Source organism: Lithobates pipiens, unplaced genomic scaffold (assembly GCF_037356315.1).
Source record: "Lithobates pipiens isolate NorthernLeopardFrog02 unplaced genomic scaffold, aLitPip1_a1.2 Scaffold_11, whole genome shotgun sequence".
NCBI lineage: Eukaryota > Metazoa > Chordata > Amphibia > Anura > Ranidae > Lithobates > Lithobates pipiens.
In genome coordinates this window covers 5,846,325-5,870,167 of record NW_027507696.1, presented here as the reverse complement: position 1 = coordinate 5,870,167, position 23,843 = coordinate 5,846,325, and the positions used below count along the sequence as shown (strand labels likewise).

At 42.1% G+C, this 23,843-nt stretch overlaps 1 protein-coding gene across 1 annotated transcript in view; it reads right to left on the bottom strand.

Annotated features, from left to right (window-relative positions):
• The window catches only part of LOC143961023 (neurogenic locus notch homolog protein 1-like), a 45,168-nt gene that overhangs the window by 9,852 nt on the left and 11,473 nt on the right, over positions 1-23,843 (bottom strand). Inside the window, exon 2 of the mRNA XM_077470145.1 lies at positions 20,356-20,428. Coding sequence (XP_077326271.1) covers positions 20,356-20,428 — 73 coding nt within the window. The remainder of the gene's footprint in view (positions 1-20,355; positions 20,429-23,843) is intronic.

Here is a 23,843-nt window from a genome sequence, read left to right as displayed (position 1 = left end):
CCTTAAGCCATTTATAAAAACAGGACACATGACTTGTCTTGTGAAGGGCACAAGACCAGCTCAGTGACACCCGGGATGGCACAAGCTTTGAAGTTTTTAATTCTACCAAAGTGAAAGCTAAATCCTTTCCAAAGTCAAACAACCTAAAAAAGGGACAAAGCCATTCTTGTTGGTCAGCCCAATCTGCTGTCATTTTAAAAACATATTACAAATAAAACAGGAAAAACAACAAAACAGGATAATGCTAAATTTAGACTATGACCTCGCCCTTAAAAGATGCATTTCTTGGCTATAAATGATAACAAATGCAAAAACGCAGAGCCGAACATACAACAGACATAAAAAGCAGATATTATCCGTAAAGAAACAAGGGGGTTTTCCACATCTGGGGCATTTTGTATTGTTAGTAAATGGATTACAGAAAGGCCAAAATACAGAGAAAAAATTATCCTAAGAATTATGTTAAAAAAAGTTATGAGTTCTCGCTTTGATCTGTTGGGATTATTTTCTGGAGACCAAGATAATAAAGAGACAGCCACCTACCCTTCAACTAAAGGCATCCACACATGGGGGAGAGGACTGTTATGCCGCGTACACACGATCGGAATTCCGGCCAGAAAAAGGACCGATGAGAGCTTTTCAATCGGAAAATGCGACCGTGTGTATGCTCCATCAGAATTTATCTGTCCGAAATTCCTGCCAGGCAAAAATTGATAGCATGTTCTCAATTTTCCCGACGGAAAAACTTTCTATCGGTAATTCCGATCGTGTGTATGCAATTCCGACACGCCAAAAATCACGCATGCTCAGATTCAACTACGAGAAGTAGGCTATTGGCTACTGGCTATTGAACTTCCCTTTTCTAGTCCCGTCGTATGTGTTGTACGTCACCGCGGTATAAATGATCGGAATTTGATGTGACTGTGTGTAGGCAAGACAGCTTGAGCCCAATTCCGTCGGAATTCCGTCTGGAAAACCATCAGAGCTTTTTCCGACGAGAATTCCGACCGTGTGTACGCGGCATTAGATGCCAACCAGATGAAACCATAACAGCAGCATTTAGTGGTCATTTTTTCATAACACATAAATGGCAAGATGCACCGTCCCAGCAATAATGGGAAGATTTAACCTCCCATCATTCTCAATGCCAGACCTGTTCAGCTATGGACAACCTAGAAAGTTACCATGGATTTTGCCAATTTTGGCAAAAATCGGGTAACAATCCTTATTTCATCCTACGCCACCAGTATGCATCAAACATCCCTAGAGAGCCAGTTGAAGTTAAAATAGCATTGGGATGTACTGGAAATTTCCAGCTGATTAATACGGATAGTCTGGTATAAACCTGGGTGTCCTGCAGCATCAGCATATAGACAGATGATGGTTGGATACTAAAATTGTCTTGCCTCCCTCAAATTGAACAAAAACATAGAAAAGCAGGCTGTTTCTCTGCACGGTCATAAAACTGTCACAAGCTGCAAGGGTTTTACTCCAGGTCAAGGATTAACAGATTGAACGGTACCTGGGTAAAAATAAGCTCGTCCTTCAATAACAGAATACATCAGCTGAACTTTGGGCAGAACAGTGGTGTAGTGGTCAGCACTCTCACCTAGCAGTAAAAAGGGTCGCTGGTTCAAATCCCAACAACTACACTACCTGCCTGGAGTTTGCATGTTCTCCCTGTGCCTGCGTGGGTTTCCTCCAGGTACTCCGGTTTCCTCCCACAATCCAAAGGCATGCAGGTAGGTTAATTGGCTTCTGTCCAAAATTGGCCCCTAGTATATGAATGGGGACCTTGGACTGTGGGCTCCTTGAGGGTAGGGACTGATGTGAGTGTGCAATGTACAGGGATAGGGACAATTGTAGACGCCTCACTCAGGTTGAACTGGATGGACTGGTGTCTTTATTCAACCTTACTAACTATGAAACTTCAACTTGGGGCAGGAGACTGTGAAATGTATAGACATAATACCTAATGTTTCATATACATGCTAAATCCATAGACAAGAAGCCTCATATGTGCCTGCGAATACAGAAGCATACCATCGCTGGCTCCTGTGAAATTCTTCTCCCAGGCTTCAAAATTACTTTTTCAGGGAGCAGGGTTAATGATAAATGGAAAAATAAAAAAAGTTAATTGTGCCTGACGCTTTGCAACATTCTTTGCACCTTCAAGTGAGAGCTTTAACCAAGCTCAGGTCTACTGGAAAACCAAAAGCTACAATCAATAATAGCTGTTGGCCTTGTGAAGACCCTATGCTGAAGGATTAACCCATTGCAACCAGCCCAGACAGATCCAAGATGATAGCCTGGAGTCAATTCCTGTTTTTTCTTAAAATCAGTCAGCCAAAAATGCTTTCAGATTGTGGAAAGACAGCCGCAGTCTTGTAAATACAAAGAATTACCGCTCTAAAAGGTAATGACTTCTCCCAAAACAGCTGTCTCCACAGTCCCACAGGGTGCTGGCTCTGTTTGCAACAGGAACTGAAGTAGAAAAGATGTAGCTGGATAGCCGCACTCCGAATTATTCAACTTTATTTCAAAAATGTAATTAAAATCATAGCATACATATATACAGAGCTATATACAGGTGTATATAGCTCTGTATGTATATTCTGCTCATTAGCTATGACTAAGCACCGTGTTCGGTGTGAAACATGTCAGCGGCTGTGCTGTTAGTCTGTTTACCAGCCTAGATGCTATGATTTTAATTACATTTTTGAAATAAAGTTGAATAATTCGGAGTGCGGCTATCCAGCTACATCTTTTCAGGCGCAGTCTTGTACTATGGGCTCTCTAAAAGAAATGGTAAAGACACTGAATTATTTACATTTTATATCACATTCGTAGTGGTGATGGGTTTTCAATATATTGCATAATAAATAGGTTCCAGAATACGTCAACAATGTACTACAGACAGCAGTGGTGAATGCAAACTACAAAAGTCGTTCATATGACAAAATCCAGTCTGAGCGTCGCCAAGCAATGTGCAGTAAACAACTTCATAAAAATTCCACAAACAGGAATCTGCTAATGTGACGGATCAGTCCCCCCCAAAAAAGTTTCCCGGCTTTGCATTGCACAACGGCAGATGTTTCATGGTGACCTCTGAATTCAGCCTCCTAAAATTCCTCTTGTCCTCAGCTACCATCTGCCATCTTAAAAGCAACAATGCCAGAATAAGCCTTAGAAACACACAGTAATCAATACAGACAAAAAGCAGTCCAGACCTTATTTACATTGGGATGAAGTCTGTCATGGGCCTTAAGGCACTGTGGGATAATTATAGCACAGATGGAAGTGGGTTGTCTCGGAAATTACTAGTAAACTTCACTCATATGGTAGCCATAACAAAGACCTTTTTTTTTCTTTTTTTTTTTTAGAAAAGAAGAGACAACAAGACTATAAAAAGGGTTCCAAGAAGTCGATCCATGGGTCACATGCACTGGTAAGGTAGCCATATCGGTAGCAGCAGAAGTTTTGTGAGCTGGGCCAACATTCAAGCCATGAATACACCAAGAGCTAGTGGTACCTCAGTTGGTGGTTGCCATTTTTGAAAGGAAACCAATATCTAGCTTCCGACTCTCTCAACATTTTAATGGCTGAAGGCAATATATTTCATACACCTGATGTACTGCTATTAGTGGAAACTGTTCTGTACAGCGAACCAATATTCATAAATTTTTGAAGTAAACAATGCCAAGCCAAACGTCTTTAAACTAAGGATATCTTGGGGGCCTAGTATATCCTTATGGCCTTTTTATTGGTCATTTTTGTGTTGTATTGAATGAAACCGAAATATAACAATGTGGACGCTCATCTGACACAGCTAAACGTATTGTTTTTTGTCAGGTGGACCTCCGATCTTTTAGCTCAGAATGTCCAGTTTTTCAGCTCCTTGTAATAAACCTTTTCTTCAATGAACTGAAAAAAGCTACAGAAAAGCATAGTGGCACAGTGGTGTAGTGGTTAGCACTCTCACCTAGGAGTAAGAAGGGTCGCTGGTTCAAATGCCAACCACGACACCACCTGCCTGGAGTTTGCATGTTCTCCCTGTGCCTGCGTGGGTTTCCTCCGGGTACTCCTGTTTCCTCCCACAATCCAAAGACATGCAGGTAGGTTAATTGGCTTCTGTCCAAAATTGTCCCTAGTATATGAATGGGGACCTTGGCTTGTGGGCTCCTTGAGGGTAGGGACCGATGTGAGTGTGCAATGTACAGGGATAGGGACAATTGTAGACACTCACTCAGGTTGAACTGGATGGACTGGTGTCTTTATTCAACCTTACTAACTACGAATGAAACTATGAACTATGAATGAAAGCCCACAGCTCTGCAGAGACCTATGTGGTGGCCCATGACACTAGCAGCGACATCCAGGGATGCCCATAACACTACTGAAACCTATAGAGCAGGAGTCTCAAACTTGCGGCCCTCCAGCTGTTGCAAAACTACAAGTCCCATGAGGCATTGCAAGGCTGACCATTACAAGCATGACGCCAACAGGCAGAGGCATGATGGGACTTGTAGTTTGGCAACAGCTGGAGGGCCGCCAGTTTGAGAGCCCTGCTATAGAGAGACCCAAGACACACTGCACAGGGAAACAGGGAGGTCCAAGACACCATGGATGCCTTTTGATGGCAGTCATTTTATGAGAGTACAGGATTCTTTGGAGTCACGTTTCCCATTGAGTTCAGATTCCAGAAAATAGAAATACAGCCTTTTACTACTACAGTAAAATTTTGCCTCTCCCCCCCCCCCCCCCCCCCCCCAAATCACAGGAACATTAACTCTGCATTTACAAATTTAATATAAATCCCGACATTCCATAATCAACATGGTAAAATTTGCTTTCCATGTCTCACAAATCCTAAAAAGCAACATCATCCCCTTCAACCTATTTTAAAAGCCATTTTACCATCGTCCCATGGCGCCCGTTTCCTCGAACTTGTTACACTGCAAGTAATGTTTACCGTGGGAAAGGAGCATTAAAAAGTAAGAGGGTCATGACTTTAATTAGCTTCACCTCCTTTGTCTCCAAGATTAATTGTAAAGTATTCAAGAGCTTGTCTTCGCTGTAAATGCTTCCAGGTGCTGCTGACTGACAACAGGGCAAAAAACAATCCCAACTCCAAGAACGCGGTCCAGGTGTCAAGTGATACTGCAAATCTTAGCCGAATTATATGACCGAAAAAAAAAAAAAAAAACCTTACCATCCAAAAAGAAAACCACTTTTAGTTTTAGGTTACTGAGCAACTGCAGTTAAAAAGGGAGACACATGATCATTCAGTTACAGTATAGAGAAAACAAAAAACTAACCATTGTTAGAGACTTGCTACTTTTTGCAACATAACATTGACCCGAAGTATTCCAAACCGTTTCCATTTCTCTAGGGACCATGTTTGACAATCACGTATTTCTCCAGAGGAAAGAAGTACAGTACACTTAAAAGCATGATAGTTTAATAGATCTGAACAAATCAGCACTGTGCATTGCTAGTTATTCAGCTGGCAGGGACAAGAAATAATGCACATCGATAAAAAGAGACGCTGTCTTTCCATTTGGGAAAAACTACTACTGTACACAGAACAGGGAAAACGCCCCAGTCTCTCTTCTCCTCACCACTGTGTTTCTTTTCATACACACTTCCAGATACTTTACAGCAGGACTGTGCCGTACAAAAGTGATGCTTTTAAGGCCACTGGCATAGGTTCAACCAGTTAAAGTGGTCTTAAAGAGGAAGTAAACCCTGATGAGTTTACTTCCTCTTTCATTCCCTGCAAAGGTAAAGCATAATGGACTACTATGCATCGCATCGCATCGCATAGTAGTCCATTATGTGTCACTTACCTGACACAGGAGCCAGCGAAGTCACAGCTGTCCCCTGTAGTCCGGCGCATCCATCTTCTCGGTGGGGTCTCGCAGCTCCGCCACTGTCATTCGGCGAAGCCGCGATGACGTCACTCCCGCGCAGGCGCACGGGAGCCGACATGCGCGGCATCTTCGTCGTTGATGAAGCCGCGCTCAGTGCGCCTGCGCGCCGCTGTCTACGGCACATGCGCCGTAGACAGCGGTGCCTGTCTTCGGGCAAATATCTCCTAAACCGTGTAGGTTTAGGAGATATTTCTTGGACCTACAGGTAAGCCTTAATCTAGGCTTACCTGTAGGTCAAAGTGTGTTGTAAGGGTTTAAAACCACTTTAAACCCAAAAGCAAACATTACATTGCATCTTACCAATTCTTAGCTGTGATGGCTGCATTCGTTTTCTTTAGGCTTTCTTTCTTCTATTTTCACCTGGAGATCTGGCCAGTAAGTCTGTTGTCTTTCAAATAACAAGCCCTCCAGCAAATGTATCAGTTACAGACATGGGACAAACCATTTAACATGGGCAGGGGTGCCTACAATGATCCTTTTTTATTTAGTGGCCAAGTGGTTATGAATTTCCGCATTGCAGCACTAGGGTCGCCGGTTCAAATCCCAAACCACGGCACTACCCTGCCTGGAGTTTGCATGTTCTCCCTGTGCCTACGTGGGTTTCCTCTCACATGCTAAAGACATGCTGTAACGGGCTAATTGGATCCTATCAAAATAGGCCCTAGCATGCGTATGTAAGCGAGTTTCTGCTAGTCAACCTCTGTATACAATATCCACGGACTGTATAGCCCACTGCTCGTGACATATGACAGACTGGTTTATACATTTTAGCTTTTTGACAGTGACCAGCATCTTCCTTCCTAGCTCCAATACCTGATTAAAGTGGAAATAAACTCCCCTATCGTTTTCATCCACGGAAGCTGCCATCTTTGCCTCTGTTTAATCTTCAGCTGCCACAGTGCTGCACATGTGATCCGTTATGACACCAGCCATTGGGTGGTTTGACAGTTTGGTTGAGAGCACAACCAATGTGCATTTTTTGAAACAGTTTAAATCGATGGGTTTACTTCCACTTTAAGGGTCTGATTGCCATTTCTTTACCAAACGGTACTGTGCTTTTGGCAGTTATGTCATACGTTTAAACGGAGTATTATGGTGGGCTTAAAATGTCATTATGATGCCACGGTGTGAGGTTAAGCCACAATTGTCTGCACTGATTGGTGGAGTTTGTTAAATACTTGTTGTTTTGCACAGCAATTTGTCACCTGCCCGATGAAGGAGCTCTGCGTGGCTCCGAAACTTTGCTGTAGGTTTACTATATTACCACGAAAATAAAGCTTTGGACCCTTTTGAGGAATCCTCAGTGTGCCGAAGATACTTAATTACTTTGTATGTGAATTAGTGACCTTAGATCGTAAAGCGCCCTGAGAGTAGGAACTGATGCGAAAGTGCAATTTATATCTGAAGCGCTGCGTAAATTGACGGCGCTATAAAAGTACCTGTAAATAAATGTATTACTGTCAAACCTTTTTCCCCAAAAGGGAGAAAAAAAATGGTTTTGCTGCAACTGCTTATAAAGTATTAGTTGAAGTTTGGCTTTAATTTGTTAGTGTATTTAAATCTGCCATTACACCCAAGCAGGGTCGGGACAATGCAAGGTAATTGGATTGCTTAGGTCAGCCTTTCTCAACCTTTTCAACACGGAGGAACCCTTGAAATAGTTCTCTGGTCTCGGGGAACCCCCTGCTAAAAATTTGAAATCTACGACTCATGATCAGGGCCGGGACAAGGGGTGGGCAGGAGGGGCGGCTGCCCCTGGCGCAATGGTTTATTGCAGGGGTAGGGGGCACCCTGAGCCTAACCCTAAGGGAAAGGGGGGCGCAGTTTGGCATCTTTGCCCTGGGCGCTGGATGACCTTGTCCCAGCACTGCTCATGATACATTAATGTGATGGCCAGTAGGAAGAATGGTCCTTACACTTGTGGTCATTGGGAAAAATTAGAAATCTACGGCTCATGATCAGGGCCGGGACAAGGGGTGGGCAGGAGGGGCGGCTGCCCCTGGCGCAATGGTATATTGCAGGGGTAGGGGGCACCCTGAGCCTAATCCTAAGGGAAAGGGGGGCGTAGTTTGGCATCTTTGCCCTGGGCGCTGGATGACCTTGTCCCGGCACTGCACCCAACCTTCTCTTACCCCCACATTAACAATGCTGCTGGCCCAGGTGTGTTACTGGCCAGTTCCCAAGGGGAATGCTCCTTAAAAAAAAAAAAAAAAAATGCATGCAGCCACCACATCTAATGATTGGTAGGCTGCAATATATTACAATTTTGGTTCTGGTTTTGGGTTTAATACCCACTTTATGAGAAGCAACAAAAGAAGTATTTTTTTTATTTATTTTTTTATTTAATTGTAAATTAAAATGTTAAACATTGTAAATGTTTAATTCTAGCAGAGCCAGTCATCTCTGTAACCTTCCAAACCACTGCTTATCGCAGCCTTGCATCTGCCAGAGAGAGAGGTGGGACAAATTGAGCAGATGTAACCATGGTCCTGCACAGTTGACACAAGGTCCAGAACACCTGCTTCCATAAAACCGCATGCTCTCCGTTTAACCCACATAACGCCCCCCCCCCCCCCCCCCCCCCGCGATCAGCCCTTTCCCTGTAACCAATCCACAGCAGGTCTCAGGACATTTCACCCAGAAAATCCACCTGGAGGGGAGTATCTTGTGGTTTCTTAACATCTGTCTGAGCAACTGGAAGGCAGCAATCAAACAGGCACAGAGGGGAAGTTCAGTAACATAAGAGGGCTAATTAGGCACAAATAGGAGAAGTAGGCAGCCCAAGGGACGGAATATTACTGCTAATATGGCTAATAACTACTGGTTATGGCCATTGTTAAACACGCATGAAGAAACAAGAGACTGGGTAAAATGTAATTAGAGGGTGAGCAGGCTAAAATGGATCAGTGGGAAATAATTTTTTGACAATTCAAACCTTTGCATGCGCACTATGCCTGTAATGCATGTTTAATCGCCTATTAAAGTCACAGGTTTTTGGGGACAAATATTAGTTGGAGTAAAACAAAAGCTTGGGGTGTATTTTACTAATTAATGGGCCGGATATCTGCTCTTAAAGAGGAAGTAAACCCTGATGGGTTTACTTTCTCTTTGATTCCCTGCAAAAGCATAATGGACTTCTATGCATCGCATTGCATAGTAGCCCATTATGTGTCACTTACCTGACACAGGAGCCAGCGAAGTCACCGCTGTCCCCTGTAGTTCAGAGCGTCCATCTTCTTGGTGGGTCTCGCTGCTCCGGCGCTGTGATTCGCCGGAGCAGCGATGACGTCACTCCCGCGCACGGGAGCAGACACTCGCGGCATATCGCCGCGATCTGCGGCTTACGCAGTGCGCCTGCGCGCCGCTGTCTTCAGGTAAATATCTCCTAAACCGTATAGGTTTAGGAGATATTTCTTGGACCTACAAGTAAGCCTTAATCTAGGCTTACCTGTAGGTCAAAGTGGTTTGTAAGGGTTTACAACCACTTTAAATTCCCAAGACTGCTCACCTTCTGTGGTGATCAGAGGCGTAACTATAGGGGGTGCAGCAGTCGCGACCGCAACTGGGCCCTGTGATGCAGGGGGCCCATGCAGCCCCCTCTACATATGACCAGCAGCAGCATAGGCAGCTAGCACACACTATTACATACCCCCTTCATATCCCCCTGGGGACAGGGACCCCTTCTCACGTGGGGACAGGGACCCCCACTTCCCCTGGGGACAAGGACCCCTTCTCATCTGGGGGCAGTAACTTTATCTGCCCTGGAGAAAAGGACCTCATCTCTTCTGGGGACGGGGACCCAATCCTGCCTAGGGACAGTCCCCCAATGGGGCACCTAAAAAAGTAAAAAAATGAATAAATAAAAACTACTGATACCAGTGGTGGAACTACAGGGCTCACAAAGGTCATACCTGTGACCACGCCCTGGAGTTCCACAGCCAGACTCGGAGAGAAGGGCCCTGGCTGGGTTTCAGGGGGGCCCTTCATGGTTTCTTGCATCGGGGCCCTAAAGGTTCTAGTTACGCCACTGGTGGTGATTATGAGGGGTTCTCATCATCACTGCTGGATTTGTATTATAGATTATTAAGAATACTAGAACACCCAAAACTCTGGAGGTAGTCAAGAGGAGAAATAGAGATCTGGACTGACTCAGCCCAACAGGCACCATTGATTACTAAAATATTTTTTGGCGTGAAATTACCCCTTTAGCTTACTCTAAACTTATTTTATTTGTATATGTGAAAGAAACCTATAAAAATGGCTAAAGGGCCAACCATTCTTTATCACAGCCCCCACCAGACAGGATAAGAGCTCCCATTCCCACACATCAACTCCATTTTCGAGAACGGACAAGGGTCATCAGGTTCATGTCAAGACACACCACATTTTCATTATGTCCCACGACCAGAAGTTTATGCCAAGGTCACCAAACCAAGATAAATCTCATGCAAGAGAAAGAGAGAGAGAGAGAGAGAGAGAGAGAGAGAGAGAGAGAGAGAGAGAGAGAGAGAGAGATACGTGCCACTAGGACAACTGTAGCTTGAAATGAACGGACTTGCTGAAGATACATCTCCCGCTTGTTGGGGGGCGTAGGCCTCAGCCTTAGGGACATTCCTGGTGGTTCTTGACCCAGGAGATAGGCATGATGAATGAATTCCTCGGAATTCAGCATACTGCCCCACGGTCAGGTCACCATCAACAAGGTTCGAGTGGTTGATCACGGACAATAGGTGGAAATTTACACTGAAATTATGAGATCACATTCTTTCTCCAGCTGCTGGGACACCAGGCGGAGAGAAAACTTCTGCAGAGGGCCACAGACTTTTAATGTTCAACAGAAAAAAAAAAAAAAAAGAGAGAGGGAAAACCCCGGAAAAAATAAATAAATAAGTCTCAAAAGGGAATATGATGAATTGGTTAGACATTCCTAACTTGTCCACAAGGCTATGGCATGCTAGATTTTAGAACAACATTCAAACAGAGCAACAGCCCGAGGTAGAAGTTGAATAAGGATAACTGAAAGAGATGGTCACAAGACAAACATCCAGTTGTCTCATTGAGGTTGTCAGACCTCACCCATTGGAGGTTTTTTAGGGAACCTCTCCTCATGAAAATGCTTATAGCCTGGCTGCCATAATGAATCATTGGCTACAGTTCTTTTTCAGTCACTTAATCTGAACAAAAATTGTAGACCTGGTGTTCTCACATTCATGTCATCCCACTGCCAACAACATGAAGGGTGAATAACTTTTATTTTGATTTTTTTTTTTTTACGAGAATATAATATATATCCATGGCTGAACTCCCCTTCCAAAAAATTATATATATATATATATATTATATATATATATATATATATATATATATATATATATATATATATATATATATATATATATATATATATATATATATATATATATATATATATAGCTGTTGCCTGGCTGTTATGTTGATTCAACAATGTCAAGACTTTAAGTCACTGACCAGGATTAAGCACTACATCTTTTTTTTTTTTTTATACACTATATGCTTATTTCTGGTTAGCAAAGTAAGAAAGACTGCCAGAATTTTCATAATTAGTGCAACAATCTTCATTCCTCCCAATACCTCTCTCTAGCTCCCTTGTCACCTCCTCATGTGCTCGCCTCCAGGACTTCTCCTGAGCCTCTCCCATCCTTTGGCACTCCCTACCCCAAATCTGTCCAACTATCTCCTACTCTCCAACCATGTCCTACTCTATCCACTTTTAGGCAATCCATGAAAATTTTTCTCTTTTCAGAGAAGCCTATCCTGCCTTCACCTAACTGTACTTTTATTTTCTCCTTCAGCTCACCCCCAACAGGTATTATCTTTTGTATCACTTCAACCTCCCCTTTTAGATTGGGGCCCTCAGATACCTTCTGTATTGAATCGTATTGCAACTTTACTGTTTGCCCTAACATTAAGTGCTACGCCAACTCTTGGCGCTATATAAATCCTGTAGAACAGACTTTCTCAACCATTTCATCACGGAGGAACCCTTGAAATAACACTTCGGTCTCAGGGAACCCCTGTTAAAAATGGCTGTATCTACAACTCATGATACATTCGTCTGATGGTCAGTGGAAGGGTGTTCCTTGCATCTGTGGTCTTGTGGAACAATTTCCCCCCTACAGATAGCTAAAAAGATCATTGGTGTTAGTGGGAACTTATGTTAGAGGCAAAAATTGGTCATTGCTCAAGGAACCCCTAGCAACCATTGGAGGAACCCTGGTTGAGAAACCCTGCTGTAGAACAACAACAAAAACAATGGCTGCACTACAACAAAACCCCTGCATTTCTCTCAGGACATGTTTTTTACTTAAAGACGTGTCAGCGACCTAACTCGACATTCCTCCAGCCCTGCTTGACCTCCAAAAGCGCATATCAAAATAAATGCATTATTTTAAATGCGCACGTCCTAACACCTGTTGAACACAAACTGTGCAAACGAAGTGCGCCATTAACCATCCTACGAGACACTTAAAATGTATGAGGCTTTTAATAAATAGCTTGGACTGAAACATTAGCTACTTCCTCTACAGCCTGCAGTGCCCTGGGGGGTGCATGGTTTGCTCAAGCCATTGAACAAACCATTAGCATCCTATGGCCTGTGAAAAATCCCACCTCTTTTTGATCGTTAAATTCTGGTAGACAGTAGGGCACAGATGGGGGCGGTGGTCTGGCCTAGAACAATAACACTCCACTAAATGCCTGAATGACCCACTATACAAGCCATTTCTGAGTTTAGCACTGACCTCAGAAACATGAAAGTCCCAACATATTCTATTGAGCACAGGGCAACTTTTTTTACCCTCCCTAGCCGTTAAAGAACTACAAGTTACAGCATGTTTAGCCAACTGCCCAGATGAAGAGGATTTGCTTTTAAACAAAGCAGTTTTTTGTAATACAATCATAATTACATTTAAAAGTAAATGTTTAAATGTGGCATTTAAGCTGACTTGGGTGACCGCTTGTCTCGTATGGTCATTCTAGCATTCATCTTGTGCAGCCGGCTGCCCAGCTCACCCAAATCCTCAAAATTGAAATGTAGGCACTGTTAAAAATGTGTTATACTGGCCATTGTAAAAGGCAAATGTGCTTATATAATGTATGCTAAAGAAAACTTCTAGTGTAGAACTTTCAGATCACTTGATTTCAAGCCTGGCCATCCACCCCTATGTCTGCCTGCAGTAGAGGCGACATCATTCTGGTCTATGCATATTTTATATATATATATACACACACAGTGTATACTCAATTCTAAAAAAAAGTGGTAAAAGGAATGAAAAGGAAAAAAAAAAATATATATATATATATATATATATATATATATATATATATATATATATATATATATATATATATATATATATATATATATATATATATATATATATATATATATATATTAAAAAAAATAAAAGAATGAAGAAAGAAAGAAAAAAAAAAAGAAAGAGAAAGAAAGAGAAAAAAAGAAAAAGAAAGAAAGAAAGAAAAAAGAGAGAGAGAAAAAGAGAAAGAGAGAAAGAGAGAATAGAGAAAAAGAAAGAGAAAAAAAAGAGAAAAAGAAAGAAAGAGAAAAAGAGAAAAAGAGAAAAAGAAAGAAAGAAAAAAAAGAAAGAAAGAAAAAAAAGAAAGAAAGAAAAAAAAGAAAGAAAGAAAGAAAGAAAAAAAAAAGAAAGAAAAAGAAAGTAAATAAAGAAGGAAAGAAAGAAGGTAAAGGGCTGCTTTAATTTCTGATTGGCTTCTACCCTTGCTTTGATTAACTAGTCTAATGCCAGGTACGCAACGACATTATCGGACGAATGATCGTACTTTTTTTGCAGGCTACTCATATCGAAAATAAATTACAGAATAAAAATTCGGAAGCACTGCAATGTGTTGTACTGTATTTGTACTGTATTTTTGAATGACGATTGTACTGATTAAAATGAAAATCGTACAATCTGGTATCATACGGGAAAATTTTTCCTGCATGCCCAACCGAAGGATATCAGGTGAATAGCGCTATACAAGTCACTCACTCACTCAGCAGCGTATGATGGAGGCACCTACTCTGACCACGGTGTCAGGGCTCAGCAGCCATGATATATCATGGCCAGCATACAGAGGGGAAAGTAGAAACTGGCAGGATCAGCCAGGTATTTCAGGTGTTACAGGGGGCCAAATGACACAGCACAAACACTGTACTGTATAACATTTAAAGGTGCAGAATCCATTTTTTTTTGGGGTTAAACGCTTTAAGCCTAAAATGGCTGATAAGCTATTTGCACCTTTAAAAATATCAATTTCTGTACACAGACTTTGAGAGGTGTGTGTTGAAACCATTGATAGAACTTGGGGTTTATAGTATATCACAGGTCTCTTCTGGGGAAAGAGGACAGCAAGTAAAATTAGAAAAGACAGCAGCCAAGCATTTCCATCAGACTCATATGAGGAGTCAATGTAGAGAAGGCTGGGGGTGGGGGTGGGGGGACGTCTATTAGGCTAATATACCACCCTTGTTGACAGCAGCAGCCGCCAAACAAAGAAGGTGGGAAGGATTGGTTTGACCAAACATCTGCTGCATCTAGAAATGACAAGACAGATGGACAGAGCCAAGTTGCACCTCTGCGGGGTCACCATTTGGAAATGCGCGTTATTTCAGCAGGAGAGCGCAGAAGCATCAGCATAAAGGATATTAAGGAGTGTGCTTCAGGAAAGAAAAAAGTAGATTCCTCAAGAAGTGCAGAGTATGTCAGGAGTGGAGTAAAATAGCGGAAGAGCAGAGTGCTACAGCAGTACAGGATATTTCAAAAACGAAAAGCGTTAAGCAGATTATCCCATGGGGCTGCTCGTTACCATTTCCCGCTTTGTATTAAAGTTCATTCTCTCTTTCTGCTGCGTCTAAGCAATCTCTGCAGTGATGGTGGAGCGGGAATCTTCGTTCCCAAGTCTGGTATGTATTTCACTTGAATTTCTAATTGGATGTGCTGTGGAAATAATGGAACCTTTGTGGCCAAACCAGAAAGCAACAGGTGACCTGGGAGCCATGGCTACCAGCCAGCGTGGTGCGTTTTATCTAGCCCGGCTCAGATGCCACGCTATCAGCTCTGCCGCTTATCAAAGCCTGGCGCTGCGATGACAGAGACGCCAAAACTACAAAAATCGGGAAGGGAGACCTTCTGTCCCGAGAACTTAGAATACCAGAAATATTCTTTTATCCTCTGCTGTGAACCTTCTCTTCATGATCCCAGTCATTTTCTACTCAAACATTAACAAATGATACGCTTGTTTAATTGGTGCAATTAGTGTCACCGGTCTCCCGGTAAGGAGAAGGCTTCCAGGGGGGGGGAAACGGCGGTGATACGCAGAAACATAGGGTGATAATTACACTTTTTTTATTTTATTTTTTTACCAGCGTCCCCCTGGGGAAAAAAAAAAAAAAGTCACTAAAAGAAAAATTGCTCTGCTAGTTAGCATTACACAGTGGCGCACACTTGTGAGGACTCCTAGGAAAACATGAATCGGAACAGTTGTGTCATTCACATGCCTCTGGGGAACGAGGAACCATCTGCCTGCAGATTATGGGGGGCACATGCTCACTTTGTCTTGGTGGGTTTGTTTTATTTTGTGCAGCTTGCCGTGGCTGCCTGGCTTATCCAGCTCCTAGCGACAAATTACAGTCAAAAGGTACACAAAAAAAAAAATAAAAAGCCTCAAGATGGGCCAAAATTGACTCATTTGGGTACAGCTGTCCCCAGCCTCCTGCTGATTATTTTACTCTAGTGTTTTGTCTCATTTTCAAAAACTAGAAGCCCATTCAGGGTATTGACTGACCAACCAACCAATTAATACAACTTTACATAATTCCCAAAGTTCTAGAGTAATACTTTCCTTTGGAGAAAGCAGAGTGTTTTTTTTTTAAGTTTGGCCATAGGGCACAGAATAGAGCCGCTAGCAGTTTTTAAAGATGCAAAAAGTTTGTGCTTTAACAGTCATTTTATTATAACATTCTAAACTTAAATGGCAAAAGGCACAGTAGGATTGTCCCTCAAGTAAAAGAAAGAAGGAAAATGGCAGATTTCCTGACGCAACCATATCCATGCTGTTAATCTAATCTAAAAATGCCCAAAACACCCCTACTCCAGGGGTGCCCAACCTTTTGAAGAGCGAGGGCCACCTAAGCCACTTGGTAACCGATCGCGGGCCACAATGAGCAGAGCGGGTGCATGGCAGTACACTCTACTCTATAGAGCCCACTCTACTTTTCTTTTTTTTTTTTGCGGATCAGATTGGAGGTAGGCGTTTGTAAACGGACACAAGTCCATTTACAGCTGCTACTTTTTGGAAGTGAATGGAGTGTCCAACGGGGTCGGACTGACCATGTGAAAGGGGCCTATGACTCAGTGCAGGTAACCCTCAGGTGCACTGCTCTTGACCTGCCAATCAGTTTGAAAGCGGCCCACTAAACACTGCAGAACAGATATGCCCATATAAATATATACACACACACTGTGATTTTAGTAATAAACTTACTATTATTAACAGTATTCTATTCCATCACAGAGCAGGAGGTCGCGGGCCACATCAGAGGGCTCCGTGGGCCATATTTGGCCCCCGGGCCACTGGTTGGGCACCCCTGCCCTACTCTATCCTTCTGGAAGCACTTTGTCAACTCAGCTGCTGCTCTCTATAAAGCGACTTATTTGCCTCTGGGCTGTCCCCAAAAAAAAATTTGGAGGTGTGGAATTATTGGATAAATTTAGACTCCACTATAGATGATCAAGGCGATGGAGGGTCGGACTTCCAATCTCATGGCAATGGTTGATTAGACCCTGGTTTGAGAAGGACCTTTGAAGGTGGCCTCTGAATTTCTCTATATCCGTGACAGTAGTTAAGGAACGGCTAGGATCTTGGTAGACTGTCCTTGCGTACATGAGGGGGGTAGTGAAATACTACTGTGATCTGTTATGCCGCGTAAGCACGATCGGAATTCTGGCCAGAAAAAGACCGATGAGAGCTTTTCATCGGAAAATGCGACCGTGTGTACGCTCCATCGGAATTTAGCTGTCCGAATTTCCGCCAGCCAAAAATCGATAGCATGTTCTCAATTTTCTCGACGGAAAAACTTTCTATCAGTAATTCCGATCGTGTGTATGCAATTCCGACACGCCAAAAATCACGCATGCTCAGATTCAACTACGAGACAAAATCTATTGGCTACTGGCTATTGAACTTCCTTTTTCTAGTCCCGTCATACGTGTTGTACGTCACCGCGTTATAAACAATCGGAATTTGATGTGACCGTATGTAGGCAAGACAGGTTGAGCCGAATTCCGTCGGAATTCCGTCAGGAAAACCATCAGAGCTTTTTCCAACGAGAATTCCAATCGTGTGTACGCGGCATTAGTCCTATTGTAATTTTCCTTTTCTGGTGTAGACCTGAGCAACAGATTTATAGTTAATAATAGCTCTGTTTTGTTTGCTATTAGTAATGTGTTTTTGTACCTATAAGCCGGGGAATGCCCTGAGGCCGTTTTATAATTTTTCTTTAAAAAGTTCTCAATAAAAAGAAGAAGAAGTTGTAAAAAAAAATTAAAAATGCCAGAACACACTTCAGTCAGCTCCTTTTTGATATTTTTAACACAGCCAAGAAAAAAATAAAAAATAAATAAAAAAAAACACACTGTTAAGGACTTAATTCTGATGTGTTGTCAAGTGATAAAAATTAAAAAATAAATAAATAAAAACACTGTTAAGGACTTAATTCTGATGTGTTGTCAAGTGATAAAATTAAAAATAAATAAAGAAAAATAAAAACACTGTTAAGGACTTAATTCTGATGTGTTGTCAAGTGATAAAATTAAAAATAAATAAAGAAAAATAAAAACACTGTTAAGGACTTAATTCTGATGTGTTGTCAAGTGATAAAATTAAAAATAAATAAAGAAAAATAAAAACACTGTTAAGGACTTAATTCTGATGTGTTGTCAAGTGATAAAATTAAAAATAAATAAAGAAAAAAAAACACACTGTTAAGGACTTAATTATGATGTGTTGTCAAGTGATAAAAATTAAAAAATAAATAAATTAATAAAAAATAAATTAAAAAAAACTGTTAAGGACTTAATTCTGATGTGTTGTCAAGTGATAAAATTAAAAATAAAGAAAAATAAAAACACTGTTAAGGACTTAATTCTGATGTGTTGTCAAGTGATAAAATTAAAAAAGAAAAAAAAATTTAAACTTTTTACTTTATTTCAATGCCATTTAAAAAATGATTTTAGTCTCTGGTGTTATACATCCATTCCAGTGTGAGTTGATTGCACTTCCAAAATGCCTATTGCCATTCACTCCTTAAAAGGAGCCCCTCCTAATAAAACATGAAAAAGAACCAGAAAAATCCAAAATGAAAAGCGATTGGCTGCTGCTTTATGCTTCCCGAGCGCTCCTCCTAAAAAATTTAAACTCATGCTGTAGACAAGTTCAATGTATGCAACGGTTTATTCCTACCATCTATAATGCACTGAAAACTTTTTTTTCTCCTAGAAAATGGACAAGACAGTCCAAAGCTAAAAAGAAAAATTCTTCCCTAGCTCTTTAAAGAAAACCTACAGCGTGGCGATAAATGTTGGCAAAATTGCATTCTGGGATATCCCCCATGATTAGTCACATAGCGTTAATCTGTCTTGCCAAACAAAAGGGGCCAAATTTTCACCAAACCCCAGCTGTCTCTTTTTCAATGAAAGAAGGCGAGATTTACAGCGTCCCGCGTCCCTGCAGCAGGAGTGTTATTAAAAAAAAAAAAAAAAAAACACACACAACAAGCTGCCTGAATTCATTAAGTGCACACAAAAGAGGTGCCAGGCTCTGTATGCCTCACTCCTCGCAGCTCTGAATAACTTACCATTGTTCAATAGGACAGGCATGGAGGCAAGCTGCCGAAACAGGAAACTTCAAGGGACTCCCCCCCTCCCCCACCTGCCTGGATACTCAGCCACTTGTACTGCTTAGATGACTTACAAAAATACATGGCTAGACTTGCAAAGTCTAGCCATACACGGACAGATCGGTACTGATTTTGAATATAGAAAAAAATTCCCACCTCCTCCCAACATTTTTGTGAATTAAAACATTTTTTATTTTTCCATGGAGCAGAATTAACCCTAATCAGCTGTACACATTTTCCAAATTTTTTTTTTTTTAAATAAGAGGGTTGTTCTGGTTTTATGAATTCATTCACTAATCAACTACTCAACTAGTTACAACCAATCTGACCACTCCAAATAAACCAGCACCAAGATGGAATGTCCTAAAATTCTATGTTTCAACTTTTGTCACAGACATGGTAAAGGCCAACAGACTACATCCTAAAGAGCAATGTCTTCAAAATTTAAACTTTACTTTAGAACTGTGGTCGCCAGCCACGAGAAAACGTTGGTGGTCTCCAGGGGTTCTGCATGCATTGATAACCAATAGTGTCCTGCCATCATATACTGTCCGCCCTGTACTGCGCATGCGCAGCGCTTGCGCAGTACGGAGCTGAAGAAGCTTCGGAAAATCTCCAAAAGATGAACGGCGCAAGTGGAGGTGGTAGCCCCACCATCCAAGCGGACATAGGGCTGGCAAAATTAGAGGGCCGCTCGTCATGCTTCAGGCTCGGCCTCGCTGCGCTCGGCTCTTTTATATTCCAACTCTATGTCCACTTGGATGGTGGGGCTAGAACCTGGACTCACAGAGCAGGCGCCGTTCATCTTCGGGTATTTTCGGAATCTGTGTGTGCTGTGTACTGGGAATGCGCAGTACACAGCGGACACTATCCGATGGGGGACTCTATATGATAGGACACCGGCTCCTGTGAACTCAGAGGGAGGTGCCGGGATTAGTGCAAAGAGCAGGAGGTGAAGAAGGTAGGTGGGGGGGGCGACGACTTCCAATGGCAGTGCTGATCACAGACTGTGGGAGCACGGAGCTTAATCGCATGGCTGAGTCAGGAGGCGAGATTCAATGATGAGCCTGTGTAAGGCAGCAGTGTGATGCAAAGTGCAAGGGGGGGGGGGGGTAAGGGTGAATCAAAAAATTGTGAGTTTAGTGGTCCGAAAAGGTTAGCAACCACTGCTTTAAAATGTGGTCACCAGTTGATTGTGCAGTTGCAATTGGTTTTCCTAACCAAGCAACACTCGGGCCAACAAGTGTAGGCATTGTAGCAGCATTTCTACTACACCTTCCTACATTAGGAATAGGTTAGCATTTACTGCACTAGGAGGCAGACAAGCACCGCAAGAGGCATAAATAGCACTTGTACAGTATGTGCAAATCATGTATGCCTTGAAAACAACACAAATTGTTGTTTTTCAAAACCACCACCAAATCTGCCTGAGAATAACGTGACAAAAAAAAAATGACATCAACCAACCTGCATTCTGTCCCGCTGGAGTCACACTTCCCATTGTTCAAACAAGCTTCGCCAGGATGTGTACACCTTAAACCTGAAAAAAAAGAAAAAAGGAAAAAATATATAAAATTATGTCATGTCATTTAAACATTTTTAGTTACAGCTCATAGTCATGTGTTCTCCAATCAGCTGCCTCTTGTAAGGTTTTTGGTAATGGTCATGTCTAAAAACGTGACTTTCCTCTTTTTAATCTTGCTGTCAGCGGTTGAAAGATCTTCTGTCAAACATGGCAGCTAATGTTCAGGAACTGAACAAATATGGTTAAAATTTACATGTGGAATATATATATATATATATATATATATATATATATATATATATATATATATATATATATATATATATATATAAAACCATGGTATATCTGCAGTTTGGTAATCCTGTCTACCTTTAGGCCTCATGCACACGGATGTTTTTACACTTTTTTTTGAGCGTTTTTGCAGCTTAAAAACGACTGTCCATGTTAGTCTATGGCAGAGGTGCTCAACCTGTGGCTCTCCAGCTGTTGCGGAACTACAACTCCCATGAGGCATAGCAAGACTCCGACAGCCACAAGCATGACACCCAGAGGCATGATGGGACTTGTAGTTTTGCAACAGCTGGAGAGCCACAGGTTGAGCACCCCTGGATGGCTTCATGCCCACCTAGGCGTTTTTTGAGCTGCAAATGGCATAGGCGTTTTTAAGCTGTAAAAAAAAAAAAAAAAACCCAGGACCAGTGCGTTCCATGGCACGGAGCTAGAGCTGTAAAAACGCGAATTGCGGAAAAATGCGAGCAAAAACGCGTAACATATTTTCTTTGTTTTCTGAGTGCTATAGCCAAGAGATGTGTTTCTTTAAAAAAACGCTACTAAACGCAAAAAACGCCAATGCAAAACGCTGTAAAAATGGTGTTTTTAACGCCGATTTTTCCAGGCGTCGGAGCTAGCTTTGCAGCCAGTTTTTTAAAACGTCCGTGTGCATGAGCACTTATAGTATACAGTGTTTGTGAACATATACAGGTTCGGGACATTCAGTTTGCTTATAGCTGAGGCCTTGGGGTTGTTGACTCTAGGCAGAAACCCAAGGTGTGAACACTACTCTACCAAATTTGCATAAAAATTTCAGGATTGTAAGGAGCTCAGGTGTGAATGATCTAGTAAACTGAAATGGACTTTTATCACCCTGAAACTTCTCACCAACATGCCAAGGGTATGCTACTTCCTGAAACAGTGAAACAAAAACAACAAAAGATAAAAAGAAGAAAGAAGAGAATAATTGACCACCAGGCAGCCATGTTTTGATTTGTATATTTTTCCACCTTTTTAGGTTTTCCCCCCCATCAACTACTTTGATTTTTCCAGCCCATTCATTTCCAAACAGAAGTTCGCCCTTGAAGTCGACTTCACATTCTCATGTCTGAAGCCACAAGGATGGAACCAGCAGTTTTGTTTTCACACCACAGATGAAGCTGCTCAGATATATCAGTATGAGGAACACTATTGTACAAAGGAAGTGTCATGGCACATGGGGGCTGAACACAACCATTAGAATAGATCAGCCTTTCTCAACCTTTTCAACACAGAGGAACCCTTGAAGTAGTTCTCTGGTCTCGGGGGAACCCCTACTAAAAATTAGAAATGTACAACTCATGATACATTAGTGTGATGGTCAGTGGGAAGAATGGTCCTTACACTTGTGGTCATTGGGAAGAATTACCTCCTTACAGATAGCTAAAAAGATCAATGGTGTCGGTGGGAACTTATCTGAGAGGCAGAGATTGCCCAATGCTGGAGGAACCCCTACAACCTCTGGAGGAACCCTGGTTGAGAATCACTGGAATAGAAGTTATATTTACAGAAAGTCCTAAAGTGTTTGACTTGCCATGCTAGAACCTGGAGACCTGCAAGAGCTGGTTAGGCACAAGTTTTACAGTATACAAAATGACCCCTCTGTTCTTCAAAATGCCAGTAAGATATAACCCTGTAGATACTCCAAATGGTATCTGCTTGTATATGGCGATGCTAATATAGCTAAGATCACCCAATAACCACAGCTAGCTGTACACACCTAAATCACTCATTGATACAACAAGGGGGGGCAGAACTGGCCTCAGTCATTAGGGGTTAAGTCGATAGTCACTGTATTCCTTCATTTGCTTTGCATTCGAAGCACACATTGATAACTGCCAGGAAAAAATCTCATTACATTCCACCAATCAGTACACATGGCATTTTGGAGGCTGTGTTTGACCTGCTTTTCAAGGCTCTGGATTTCTTTTGTTGCAGCATGTGTCAAGGTGTGCTTAACTGAAGGAAAACCATAGCATTTTCATGTCAAACGCTGCATGCGTTTGACTAGATTGTCATCACCATGACCCTTACCGCTTATGTTTATCTGTATATCTGGCACATGTATTATGTAGATTAGGTGTCTTATAATAGGACTGTGGCCAGTTCTTGCCCGACAAGTGATCTAGATGTTATTATAATCAACGCCCAATCTTGCACATGTGATCACTCATCTATGACTAAATCATACGCATAACGAAAGTGCCATCCTCTCTTCTTCTTCTTCTTCTTATGCATGGCGCAAAGTACTTGCAGAACTATTTCAAACAACACTGCTCATGGCCGACACTCAAAAAGTGATGTGACAGCACTAAGCAGATATACAGCCATCCTATAGGCAACTTAGATCACAATAACCAATACATTACCCAACCACATTGTTCTCAGGGCTGAAGCTCAGTTGGGTTGGAATTTTTGTGTTCATTTCCTATTACTAGGCTGACCTACACCAGATTTTCATCTGTCAGATCAACATTAAATTCTAAAACTGTGCAGTTTTTGGTTGAACTAGATGGACTTGTGTCTTCTTTTCCAACCCAACTATGCAAGTTTAAATGACTACCTAAGCCAGTGGTTTTCAACTAGGGTTCCTCCATTCAACACAAACCCATTTCCATATCTTTGTTACATTATTTAAGAGCACAATGTAGATCAGCGATTCTCAACCAGGGTCCCGTGGAATCCTAGGGTTCCTCCAGAGGTTGTAGGGGTTCCTTCAGCATTGGGCAATTTCTGCCTCTCAGATAAGTTCCCACTGACACCATTGATCTTTTTAGCTCTCTGTAAGGAGGTAATTCTTCCCAATGACCACAAGTGTAAGGACCATTCTTCCCATTGACCACAAGTGTAAGGACTATTCTTCCCACTGGCCACAAGTGTAAGGACCATTCTTCCCACTGACCATCACACTAATGTATTATGAGCAGTGCTGGGACAAGGTCATCCAGCGCCCAGGGCAAAGATGCCAAACTGCGCCCCCCTTTCCCTTAGGGTTAGGCTCAGGGTGCCCCCCTACCCATGCAATATACCATTGCGCCAGGGGCAGCCATCCCTCCTGCCCACCCCTTGTCCCGGCCCTGATCATGAGTCGTAGATTTCTAATTTTTAGCAGGGGGTTCCC